Source organism: Pristiophorus japonicus, chromosome 4 (assembly GCF_044704955.1).
Source record: "Pristiophorus japonicus isolate sPriJap1 chromosome 4, sPriJap1.hap1, whole genome shotgun sequence".
Lineage (NCBI taxonomy): Eukaryota > Metazoa > Chordata > Chondrichthyes > Pristiophoridae > Pristiophorus > Pristiophorus japonicus.
The window spans coordinates 72899051-72912833 of record NC_091980.1 but is presented as its reverse complement, the minus strand read 5'-3'; the positions used below and the strand labels follow the sequence as shown (position 1 = coordinate 72912833).

The 13783-nt window shown below is 47.7% G+C and overlaps 1 protein-coding gene across 2 annotated transcripts in view; it reads right to left on the bottom strand.

Moving 5' to 3' along the window:
- The window catches only part of LOC139262960 (lysine-specific demethylase 3B-like), a 166709-nt gene that overhangs the window by 26861 nt on the left and 126065 nt on the right, over positions 1 to 13783 (bottom strand). For both annotated transcript variants that reach the window (XM_070878346.1, XM_070878347.1), the window contains exons 20-22: positions 12891 to 12981; positions 12677 to 12807; positions 1566 to 1685 (exon numbers count right to left, since the gene is read on the bottom strand). In XM_070878346.1, the coding sequence (XP_070734447.1) occupies positions 1566 to 1685; positions 12677 to 12807; positions 12891 to 12981 (342 nt within the window). The remainder of the gene's footprint in view (positions 1 to 1565; positions 1686 to 12676; positions 12808 to 12890; positions 12982 to 13783) is intronic.

The window sequence follows — 13783 nt, the reverse complement described above, 5'->3', positions numbered from 1 at the left end:
AAAAAAGCTCAATGATAACCTATCCATCCTGGGCAGAAGTATCAGACAGTGGTAACTGACCAGAACATAGAAACATGCTTAAAACCATTCCGCAACCTAGTTTAGGGGCAATTGACTCAATCATTAGCTGCACAACAAAATTAGCTCAAGACCTGCCCTCACTAGATAGTCCTTTAATTCCATAAAAATTTTTGTAGCATTTAATAAATCACTTTCTCAAGTCTTTATTGTACGAAGAATCAAAATATCTCAGATTTTTAAGTAGTTCTAATAATGATAACTTTTGAAACTATACTTTCTTGCAGTTCTCCTTCCCCTCCCAGTCCCTATTTCAAGGGACCAGGATAGCGTGCTCCACGCAATAACAACTTGCATTTATATTGCGCCTTTAACATAGTAAAACGTCCCAAGGCACTTCACAGTCGCAAAATTTGACACAGAGCCACATAAGGAGATATTAAGACAGATGGTCAAAGAGTTGGTTTTAAGGAGCATCTTGAGAGGGAGAGGCGGAGAGGTTTAGGGTGGGAATTCCAGAGCTTAGGACCTAGGCAACTGAAGGCACGGACACCAGTTAAATTTGGGAATGCGCAGGAGGCCTGAATTAGAGGAGTGCAGAGATCTCGGAGGTTTGTAGGGCTGGAGAAGGTTAGAGAGATAGGGAGGATCGAGGCAATAGATGGATTTGAAAACAAGGATGAGAATTTTAAAATTGAGGCTTTCCCAGACCAGGAGCCAATGTAGGTCAGTGAACACAGGCATGATCTGATGGGTGAACAGGACTTGGTGCGAGTTAGGATATAGTCAGCAGAGTTGTGGAGGAACTCAAGTTTACATAGGGCGGAAGATTAGACACCTGGAACAGCCAATCTAGGAGGTAACAAATGGATGGATGAGGATTTCAGCAGCAGATGAGCTGAGGGAGGGGCAGAATCAGGCGACTTTACAGAGGTGGAAGTAGGCAGTTTTGGTGATGGAGCAGATATGTGGTTGGAAATTTATCTCGGGGTCAAATACGACAGCAAGGTTGCAAACGGTCTGGTTCAGCCTCAAACAGTTGCTAGGGAGAGGGATGGAGTAGGTGGCTGGGGAACGGATCTTGCGGTAGGGACCGATGACAATGGCTTCGGTCTTCCCAAAATTTTGTTGGAGGAAATGCAGGCATGCATACAATAATACTCGACTACACAAAGATTTGAATTAAGAGATGCTGAGGCGGCAGAATAATAGCACTTGGTTATATGTCCTTGAAAATGTTGTTTGAAAGCTATGTCGACTGTTCTAGTAATTTGTTTTCATTTATCAGATCAGTTTACATCCCAGTTTAAAAAAAATAAAACTCAACTGGAATAGAAAATTACTTCACATATAATTATGACAAGTACTGACACATGTTAATTCTAAGGACCAACAGCTGTTACACAAGGTTTTGTCTCTTTAGGAAATGCTGAATAATGTAAGGCATTATTTTGCACGTGTAAAGCAGTCATGCATGCAGTGAAATCACATTGCCAGAATAAGCTACCTACCATTGAAAATTAAATTGCACATATTACTGTACTTACCCTCTTCATGGTTGTTCTCCCCTATTGGTATACCAACATAAACCATCACATTAACTGCATCAGACACGTCCAGATGGAGATTTGTCGTTCCAACTTTTCGATCTTCTGTTGTTATTAACCCTAAAGAAGACAGCACACTTCAGTTATTTTGAATTCGATTCTAGTGCCACATTCAATTAACAAGATCAACTAGTAAAAAGACCAGATAAGCTGTAAATATTCTTTGAAAGGAGTAACAAAATGGTGTTCTGGGGGTTTAATTTTCTTAAAATTAATTTTCATAACCAAGATTACTACTTGTTAATGTAATTTACTAGAAATGTGAAGTGTGAAGAGAGAAAGAAAGAGAGAGAGAGAGAGAGAGAGAGAGAGAGAGAGAGAGAGAGAGAGAGAGAGAGAGAGAGTGAAGGAAAACTGGTGTCGAGCAAGTAGAAAAATCTCACCAACTCCTATGTCTGCCCTTCTGTGTCCCAAACCCCTCCCCAAAACAATGCTGGAAGGTGTTTAAAAGCAATCAAGGTGACTTCCTTGGATAATTGTGGAAAAGCATCTGGTTTTTTCATGATTAAGATTAGAAACTTGCCTTTTATCTGTATGATTTGCAATGTTCTATGTTGTAGCACAATGTAATTTCTGAAACCAGCAACTATTTTGTGTTTATAGTATCTTCACTGATACTGTTGAGATCTGGCAACCAAGCAAGTATGTAAACCTGTAAATACCATGTCAAACCACTAGAGGGCTTGTCCCCTGGAGTCCTAAGGGATTCCACAATCCCTTGGGAGCACCTGTATGTAAGGAGGGCTCACAGGCTGGAGAAGCACTCAGATCTGTAATAAAGGACTACGGCCACACCTTACTTTGAGCTCGCAGTATCTAGTATGACTCTTTATTCAAGACATAACAACTGGCGACGAGATACAAATGACAAACCCCATCGCAATAATGCAGAGAACCGTGGGCATCCTGGAGAAATTTTCGGAGGGAGATGACTGGGAAACCTTCGTGGAGCGACTCGACCAATACTTCATGGCCAACGAGCTGGAAGGAGAAGCGAACGCTGCCAAACGAAGGGCAATCCTCCTTACCGTGCGCGGGACACCAACGTATGGCCTCATTAAAAATCTGCTCGCTCCAGCGAAACCCACAGACAAGTCGTACGATGAGTTGTGCACACTGGTCTGGGAGCATCGAAACCCGAAGGAAAGCGTTCTGATGGCGAGGTATCAGTTCTACACATACAAGAGACCTGAACACCAGGAAGTGGCGAGCTACGTCACCGAGCTAAGGCGCCTTGCAGGACATTGCGAATTTGAAGGACACTTGGAGCACATGCTCAGGGACTTCTTTGTACTTGGCATTGGCCATGAAGTAATACTTCGCAAACTTTTGACTGTACAGACCCCAACCTTGAGTAAAGCCATAGCAATAGCCCAGGCGTTTATCGCCACCAGTGACAATACCAAACAAATTTCTCAGCACACGAGTGCTGCTGCAAATACTGTGAACAAAGTAACGATGTTTTCGAATCGAAATGCACAGGGCAGGACTTACACGCCTGCAGCTGCACGTCTGCAGATGACTGAATCCACCATTAAGGGTGGTGAATACAAGGCCATTAACACCTTGTTGGCGCTGCGGGGGTGATCATCGCTTTCGTTCATGCCGTTTCAAAAGCTGTGGAACAATGGGACACCTTCAACGTATGTGCAGGAGAGCTGCAAATCCTGCTAATCCTGAAAACCACCATGTTGCAGAGGGGGACTGATCCACGGTGGATCATGACGAACCAGTGCCTCAGACTGAGGAGGCAGAGGTATATGGGGTGCACACATTTACCATAAAGTGTCCCCCGATAATGCTGAAGGTTGAATTAAATGGACTCCCAGTGTCCATGGAGCTGGACACAGGCGCAAGCAAAAAGACTTTTGACAAGTTGTGGTGCAGCAAGGCTTTAAGGCCAGTCCTAACTCCCATTCGTACTAAACTGAGAACGTGTACAAAGGAACTGATTCCCGTAATCGGCGGTGCTACTGTAAAGGTCTCCTACGATGGAGCGGCGCACGAGTTACCACTCTGGGTGGTACCGGGCGACGGCCCTACGCTGTTCGGCAGGAGCTGACTGAGAAACATACGCTGGAACTGGGACGACGTCCACGCACTTTCGTCCGTCAACGACACCTCATGTGTCCAAAACAAGTTCCCCTCGTTGTTCGAACCAGGCATCAGTAAGTTCCAAGGAGCAAAAGCGCAGATCCATTTGATTCCAGGGGCACGACCCATCCATCACAAGGCGAGAGCGGTACCTTACATGATGAGAGGGTAGAGATCGAGCTGGACAGGCTGCAACGAGAGGGCATCATTTCGCCGATCGAATTCAATGAGCGGGCCAGTCCGATTGTTCCAGTCTTCAAGGTAGACGGTACCGTCAGAATCTGTGGTGATTACAAATCGTTTCTCACTGCAGGATCAATACCCGCTACCGAAAGCAGATGACCCATTTGCCTAGGTCGTCTGCCTTCACGAAGCTGGACTTGCCCTCGGCCTACATGACGCAGGAGCTGGAGGAATCATCGAAAAGCCTCACCTGCATCAACACGTACATTTACAACAGATGCCCGTTTGGGGTTCGATCGGCTGCGGCGATATTCCAGAGAAACATGGAAAGCTTGCTGAAGTTGGTCCCGCGCACCGTGGTCTTCCAGGACGACATCTTGGTTACAGCTCGGGTCACCTGGAGGAGGTTCTTAGTCGGCTTATTCGTTGGGGGCTCAGGCTAAAACACTAGAAGTGGGTTTTCCTGGCACCTGAAGTGGAGTTCCGGGGTAGAAGAATCATGGCGGACGGCATCAGGCCCACCGATTCGAAGACGGAGGCAATCAAGAACGCACAGAGACCACAGAACGTGACGGAGCTGCGGTCATTTCTAGGACTCCTTAACTACTTTGGTAACTTCTTACCGGGTCTTAGCACATTGTTAGAACCTCTGCACTCTTTACTGCGTAAAGGAGATGAATGGGTATGGGGTAAAAAACTAAGAAAATGCCTTTGAGAAAGCTAGGAAGCTGTTATGTTTAAACAAATTGCTTGTGCTGTATGATCCATGTAAGTGTTTGGTACTAGCATGTGATGCATCGTCGTACGGGGTAGAGTGTGAATTGCAACAAGCTAATGAATTTGGGAAATTGCAACCGGTTGCTTATGCATCCAGAAGTCTGTCTAAGGCCGAGAGGGTCTACAGCATGATCGAAAAAGAAGCGTTAGCTTTTGTTTACGGGGTAAAGAAAATGCATCAATATCTGTTCGGGCTCAAATTTGAATTGGAAACTGACCATAAGCCGCTTATATCCCTCTTTTCAGAAAGGGGATAAATATGAATGCATCGGCCCGCATCCAGAGATGGGCGCTCACGTTGTCCGTATACAACTACGCCATCCGCCACAGGCCAGGCACAGAAAACTGTGCTGATGCTCTCAGCAGGCTGCCATTGCCCACCACAGGGGTGGAGATGGCACAGCTGCAGATTTAGTTATGGTAATGGAAGCTGTTGCATATCTGTAAAGCATGCACTCCCATGTTCCGCCATCAGGGAGCGCATCCCCTGAAGTCCCATGGGATCCCAGCATCCCTTGGGAGCACTGTATATAAGCCGGCCCCCAAGGCCTGTTCCTCACTCGAGTGTCTTAATAAAGACTGAGGTCACTGTTACTTCAGCCTCCCTGTGTGCAGTCTCATCTGTGTTAGGAACACAATAACTGGCGACGAGTATACAAATCCAACGCAAAGATGCAGCAAACTGCGGGCATCCTGGAGAAGTTCTCGGAGGGTGAGGACTGGGAAGCCTATGTCGAACGGTTAGTCGAGTACTTTGTAGCCAATGAGTGGTCCTCCTCGCTGTCTGCGGGACACCGACCTACAGCCTCATGAAGAATCTTCTGGCTCCGGTGAAACCCACAGTCATATGAGGAGCGGTGTACACTGGTTCGGGAGCATCTTAACCCGAGAGAGAGAGAGAGTGCTGATGGCGAGGTATCGGTTCTACACGTGCCAGCGATCTGAAGGCCAGGAAGTAGTGAGCTTCGTCGCCTAGCTAAGGCGACTTGCAGGACAATGTGAGTTTGATGGCTACCTGGAGCAAATGCTCAGAGGCATTTTTGTACTGGGCATTGGCCACGAGACCATCCTACGAAAACTTTTGACTGTAGAGACACCGACCCTCACTAAGGCCATTGCGATAGCACAGGCGTTTATGTCCACCAGTGGTAACACCAGACAAATCTCTCAGCACACAAGTGCTAGCAATGTTCATAAATTAACTGGAACTGTGTTTGCAAGCAGAAATGTACAGGGCAGAAATCACGAGTCTGCAACTGCCAGCAGGCCTCAGGTGACCCAGATGACTGAGTCCGCAATAAAGGATGAATGCAAGGCAATTCACACCTTGTTGGCATTGTGGAAGCTTCCATTCAGCCTATGTTTTGCAAGAGCTGTGGAACAATGGGGCACCTCCAATGAGCTTGCAGACGAGCTACAAGCTCTGCAAAACCTGCCAACCACCACGTGGCAGAGGAAGATCGGTCCATGGTGGATCAAAGCAATTTCGAGTCTGAGAGAGAGGAGGCAGATGCTGAAGTACACTGGGTGCACACATTTTTGACGAAATGTCCACCTATAATGCTAAATGTAAAATTGAATGGCTTACCCGTAGCCATGGAACTGGACACTGATGCTAGCCAATCCATCATGAGTTAAAAGATGTTTGAGACACTGGTGCAACAAGGCACTCAGACCAGCCCTGAGCCCCATCCACACGAAACTCAGAACGTACACCAAAGAGCTCATCACTGTCCTGGGCAACGCCATGGTCAAGGTCACCTACGAGGGCACGGTGCATGAACTGCCACTCTGGATTGTCCCAGGCGATGGCCCCCCACTGCTTAGAAGGAGCTGGCTGGGCAAAATCCGCGCTATCACATGTCAATGAGGCCTCATGTACCCAGGTTCTTAACAAATTTCCTTCCCTTTTTGAGCCAGGCACTGGAAACTTTTCCAGGACGAAGGTGTGGATCCACTTGGTCCCAGAGGCACGACCCATCCACCACAAGGCGCGAGCGGCCCCTCACATGATGAGGGAGAGAGTGGAAATCGAGCTGGACAGGTTGCAACGCGAGGGCATCATCTCCCCAGTGGAATTCAGCGAGTGGGCCAGCCCGGTTGTTCCAGTACTCAAAAGTGATGGCACGGTCAGGACTTGCGGCGATTATAAAGTAACTATTAATCGTTTCTCGCTACAGGAACAATATCCGCTACCTAATGCAGACGACCTATTTGCGACGCAGGCAGGAGGCAAGACCTTCACCAAGCTCAACCTGACTTCGGCCTACATGACGCAGGAGCTGGAGGAGTCTTAGAAGGGCCTCACCTGCATCAACACGCACAAGGGACTGTTCATCTACAACAGATGTCCGTTTGGAATTCGGTCGGCTGCAGCGATCTTCCAGAGAAACATGGAGGGCCTACTCAAGTCGGTATCACGCACGGTGGTTTTTCAGGACGACATATTGGTCACGGTCGGGACACCGTCGAGCACCTACAAAACCTGGAGGAGGTCCTCCAGCGACTGGATCGCGTAGGGCTGCGGCTGAAGAGGTCGAAATGCGTCTTCATGGCAACAGAAGTGGAGTTTTTGGGGAGAAAGATCACGGCAGACGGCATTTGGCCCACAGACGCCAAGACAGAGGCTATCAGGAACGCGGCCAGGCCACAGAACGTCACGGAGCTGCGGTCGTTCCTGGGACTCAACTATTTTGGTAACTTCCTACCGGGGTTCAGCACCCTCTTAGAGCCCGTGTGTGCGTTATTGTGTAAAGGTGAGAACTGGGTATGGTAAAAAAAAAAACAAGTAATTGCTTTTGAGAAAGCCAGAAACATTTTATGCTCTAACAAGCTGCTTGTATTATATAACCCGTGTAAAAGACTTGTGCTAGCATGTGATGCGTCGTCGTACGGAGTTGGGTCTGTATTACAACAAGCTAACGTTGCGGTGAAGTTGCAACCTATCGCCTATGCCTCCAGGCCAAGAGAGCCTACAGCATGATTGAGAAAGAGGCATTCGCGTGTGTGTTCGGGTAAAGAAAATGCATCAGTACCTGCTTGGCCTCAAATTTGAGCTGGAAACCGATCACATGCCCCTCATATCCCTGTTCGCTGAAAACAAGGGGATAAATACTAATGCCTCAGCCCACATACAAAGTTGGGCACTCGCGCTATCAGTGTATAACTATGCCATCCGCCACAGGCCAGGCACAGAGAACTGTGCGGATATTCTCAGTCAGCTACCATTGCCCACCACGGGGGTGGAAATGGCGCAGCCTGCAAACTTGTTGATGGTGGCGCAGCCCGCAGACTTGTTGATGGTCATGGAAGCGTTTGAAAATGATAAATCACCTGTCACGGCCCGCCAGATTAGGACTTGGACCAGCAAAGATCCTCTGCTGTCCCTAGTAAAAAAACTGGGTACTGCATGGGAGCTGGGCCAGCATCCCCTTTGAAATGCAAGAGCTAATCAAGCCGTTCCAGCGGCGAAAGGACGAGCTGTCCATTCAGGCAGACTGCCTGTTGCGGGGTAACCGCATAGTGCTACCCAAAAAGGGCAGGGAGACATTCATCTCGGATCTCCACAGCACACACCCGGATATAGTAATGATGAAAGTGATAGCCAGATCCCACGTGTGGTGGCCAGGTATCGATGCTGACTTAAGAGTCCTGTGTACGGCAATGCAGCGTGTGTGCTCAGTTGAGCAACGCACCCAGAGAGGCACTACTAAGTTTGTGGTCCTGGCCTCCCAGACCATGGTCGAGGATCCATGTTGACTATGCGGGCCTGTTTCTCGGTAAAATGTTCCTGGTGGTGGTGGATGCTTTTTCAAAATGGACTGAATGTGAAATAATGTCAGGAAGCACCGCTACCATTGAAAGCCTGAGGGCCATGTTTGCCACCCACAGCCTGCCTGAAATACTGGTCAGTGACAACGGGCCATGTTTCACCAGTGCCGAAATTAAAGAATTCATGACCCGCAATGGGATCAAACATGTCACCTCGGCCCCGTTTAAACCAGCCTCCAATGGGCAGGCAGTACAAACAATCAAACAGAGCCTTAAACGAGTAACAGAAGGCTCACTCCAAACCCGCCTGTCCCGAGTACCGCTCAGCTATCGCACGAGACCCCACTCACTCACAGGGGTGCCCCCGGCTGAGCTACTCATGAAAAGGACACTTAAAACCAGACTCTCGCTGGTTCACCCCAACCTGCATGATCAGGTAGAGAGCAGACTTTTGGGGGGGGGGGGGGGGGGGGAGGGGGGGGAAAAGAGGGAGGAGTGGTGATGTGTATTTGTAAAGCATGCACTCCCATGTTCCGCCACCAGGGAGCGCACCCCCTGAAGTCCCAAGGAATCCCAGCATCCTTTGGGAGTACTGTATATAAGCCAGCCCCGAAGGCCTGTTCCTCACTCTGGAATGTCTTAAAGACAGAGGTCACTGTTACTTCTCTTTGTGCAGTCTCATTGTGTTGGGAACACAATAGAAACATTCGAGAGTGAGCAGTCACCTGTTACTGCCCGACAGATTAGAACCTGGACGAGCCAGGACCCCCTCCTGCCCTTTGTAAAAAAAAACTGTGCTCCACGGGAGTTGGTCTAGTGTCCCATTAGAGATGCAAGAAGAAATAAAGCCGTACCAGCGGCGCAAAGATGAAATGTCTATTCAGGCAGACTGCCTCCTATGAGGTAATCGGGTAGTGGTGCCAAAAAAGGGCAGGGATATTATTTCATTAGTGATCTCCACAGCACCCACCCAGGCATCGTAATGATGAAAGCGATAGCCAGATCCCACATGTGGTGGCCCGGTATCGATGCAGACTTAAGAGTCCTGCGTGCACAAATGTAATACATGTTCACAGTTAAGCAATACACCCAGGGAGGCGGCACTAAGTTTATGGTGCTGGCCCTCCAAACCATGGTCCAGGGTCCAAGTCGACTATGCAGGCCCATTCTTGGGGAAAAATGTTCTTAGTGGTTGTAGATGCGTACTCCAAATGAATTGAATGTGTGATGTCAGCAAGCACATCCGCTGCCACCATTGAAAGCCTACGGGCCATGTTTGCCACGTACAGCCTGCCTGATATCCTTGTAAGTGACAATGCGCCGTGCATTACCAATGCCGAGTTTAAGGAGTTCATGACCCGCAATGGGATCAAACATGTCACACAGTCTAAGGATAAGGGGTAAGCCATTTAGGACCGAGATGAGGAGAAACTCGAGCGTTGTTAACCTGTGAAATTCTCTACTGCAGAGAGTTATTGATGCCAGTTCGTTGGATATATTCAAGAGAGAGTTAGATATGGCCCTTACGGCAAAAGGGATCAAGGGGTATGGAGAGAAAGCAGGAAAGGGGTACTGAGGTGATGATAAGCCATGATCTTATTGAATGGTGGTGCAGGCTCGAAGGGCTGAATGGCCTACTCCTGCACCTATTTTCTATGCCCTGTTTAAACCAGCGTCCAATGGTCAGGCAGAACGAGCAGCTCAAACAATCAAGCAGAGCTTGAAAAGGGTAACTGAAGGCTCACTGCAGACTTTGCTTATCCCGAGCCCTGCTCAGTTACCGCACAAGACCCCACTCGCTCACAGGGGTCCCTTCCGCTAAACTGCTCATGAAAAGGGCACTTAAGACAAGGCTCTCGTTAGTCCACCCTGATCTACATGAACAGATTGAGAGCAGGCGGCTTCAACAGAATACATATCATGATCGCGCAATGTGTCATGCGAAATTGAGATAAATGATCCTGTATTTGTGTTGAACTATGAACAAGGTCCCAAGTGGCTTCCTGGCACTGTTTTGGCCAAAGGAGGGAGTAGGGTGTTTGTGGTCACTCTCAAATGGACTCACCAGCAGGAAACATTTGGACCAAACCAAACTCAGATTTACGGACTATCCAGAACAACCCACAATAGACTCCACCTTTTTCGACCCTCCAACACACACACAAGTAGCAACTGAACCAGCGGTTGACCACGAAGCAGAACCCATCACCTGCAGCAGCCCATCAGGACTCACCACCCCCAACAACCCAGCTGCACAGCAGCCCAGTGAGGGCCCAACATACGACTCACCAAAACCAGCATTTGCACTGAGACGATCAACCAGGGAAAGGAAGGCCCCAGATCGACTCACAATGTAAATAGTTACACTATTGACTTTGGGGGGGGGGGAGGGGGGTTTGTTAGGTATGTAAACCTGTAAATACCATGTCTAACCACCAGAGGGCTTATCCCCTGAAGTCCCACAATCCCTTGGGAGCACCTGTATATAAAGGAGGCCTCACAGGCTGGAGAGACACCCTGAGATCTGTAATAAAGGACTACGGTCACACCTTACTTTGAGCTCGCAGTATCCAGTCTGACTTTTTATTCATGACATAACAATTAGCATACCTGTTCTTCATTACTAGTTAGTACTTTATGTCCATCATTTATGTCTGAGTGAATCACTGCTTCCCACGACAGCTGGGAATATCAAAAACTTCTCTTCCATAGGGCTCAATTTTCCCCAGTGATTTGCGCCGTTTTTTTGGCCCAAGTTAAAAAACCCAAGTTTCCCTGATCAATTTGCACCAACGTAACTCAGTTAGTTATATTTTTTTTAGGCCTTTTTTTTTCAGCCAAAGGGAGTGTAACCTGTCACCCGCGCCAATTCTGGCCAGTTAGGCCAGCTGAGGGTTACTCCAGTTCTTCTTAGGCCAGCGTATGTGACCTCCATAGAAAAACCTTCTGGTGAGTTAAGGAAATCGGTGCAGGTAAGCGCAACAGATGCCCAGACAACAGCAGGAGAGGTAAGAGAGAGGGATAGTAAGCCTTTCGGGTATAGTTAGGTGCGTGGACCTGGGGGGGCGGGGCGGAGGCCATTCGGCCTGGGATAGGTGCAGGGAAGCTGACCGGGAGGGCGCTCGGCCAGGGCTAGGTGGGGGACCGGGAGGGAAGAGGCTATTTGGCCTGGGATAGGTGCGGGGCAGCGGAACGGGAGGCCACTCAGCCAGGGCTAGGTGTGGGACTGGGAGGGAGGAGGCTAGTCGGCCAGGGCTAGGTGCAGGGGAGTGGATTGGGAGACCACTCAGCCAGGGCTACGTGCGGGACCGGGAGGGAGGAGGCCAGGGGCGGGGGAGTGGACCGGGAGGCCAGTCGGCCAGGGGCGGGGGAGTGGACTGGGAGGCCAGTCGGCCAGGGGCGGGGGAGCGGACCGGGAGGCTAGTCGGCCAGGGCTAGGTGTGGGACAGCGGACCGGGAGGCCTTTCGGCCTGGAATAGGAGCAGGGATCGGCACCAGCATTGGGGGTGGGGGGGGGTGAGGGGAAGAGAAAGCGACTTTAATAATTTAACGGAGGTAAGTTGCTGCAATGTATTTGTGCTTGTAAAGTTGCTGCAATGTATTTTAAGGTGCTTGTGAAGTCGCTGCAATGTATTTTAAGGTGCTTGTGCAGGTTGCGAGCTGGCTGTATGTTTCACTTTCCAGCCTCAGCCCGCATTGTGTCCCTGGTTACTGTGGCAACCCGATCTTTTTGGCGCAGATCATGGCTCCACCTCCAAAACTAAAGGACAGGCTAGACTGCACCAAAATGAAGAAATCAAATGGGGAAACTGGGAACATTTTTTTTGGCGTACCTGGGCTCAAAAAAAAGCATTGGGAAAAATTGAGCCCAAGGTTTGGAAATTAAAACATTCACAACATACTAGACTATGGTAACTATATTCACAAGACAACGTCCATGAGTTAAATTTTACACTTTAATGGAATGTACTAGATAATATACTGTGCAGGTATGTTCTGCCTGGATTTAATATTTATGCAATAGAAAGATTAGGCCAAATTTGGGGATTTTACATGATAGGAATAAAAGAATTCTGTTGGTATATTGAAATTCCAAGCTTGGATCCAAATCTGTGATCATCTGCACTGAAGCATACATAGGATTTTAAACCAGGTTTGTGGAATTAAAATGTTGACATTCCTGTGCTAAGCAGATAGAACATTTGAACACAACTTGTAATACTCACCATAGGCATTGTACATCTTTGGTCCTAGGTCAGGCCGCACAAAATAGTTTGGGAGTCTTGAAGCCAGGTTTAACCTCCCATCTCTCTTTGTGTATTCAGGTAGAGGGAGGTTATTCATCAAATCATCAAACCTGCAAAACAAGAAAGAAGCCAATTCTTGCGTCTGCAATACACAGAAGCCGAAGATGTCGGCATGAAATGCAAATTTCATTACCTGGTTGGCATCATGTCCCTAAAATCTTCACCCGGAGGCCAATCTTTGAGCTTCAAAACCATCGGCTGCCCTTCCTCAGACTTCAAACGTTCTGTCATACAAATACATAATTCAAATTAGACCCTAGGAATTTTGAACAAGTGGTCGTGGCTCTCCAAAAGTTTTATCTGTTTATCCCTATGAAATGGTCAGAATAGCTACTGTAGGTACGATCTTCCTCATTCATGAGTACGGCTCAATTTCAACATGCAGGTTATTATTTCATCATCCATAGTAGAAGGGGCGGGGGGAGAAACTACTGGGGCACCATCTCATCATGGAATTGACATCATACTTTTACAATATTAGCACATTCTAAGACTAGACAGACCAATGAAACTGAAAAGCACGAGGCATTACTCTTATTGTATTTCCTTGGCAAAACCGGTATTGAGAGGGTATGTAACTTTAATATTAATGTATCAATGTATCAGACTGGTCAGATTTATGCATATATATTTTATAGCATGCTGACAAGGATCCACCGGCTATAGTGACAGTTGAGTAAGTTATTGCACAGAACATTTATATAATTAGAGTAGCCCCCAAGTTTCTTTCATGGTCTAGTGTTAAAGACAGTAGTGTTAAAGAGTGCAAAATATATCCCTGGGTACACTAACTAAGGCCACAGATTGAATTTAGTACTTTATCCTGCTGAAGACAGCATTGTAAAGTGAAAGCATCAACTAGCAACTGATTTAGGGTTTTCAAATGACAGTGTGGCTCTTAGAATGAGTATTTAAATTTAAAACATATATAATCATAAAATGTGTATGTTTTACAAACTATTTGGTAACATACTGGTCAGATATCTCGAACAGGATTTTTTTCTTTTAACGAAGGCTGAACTGAAA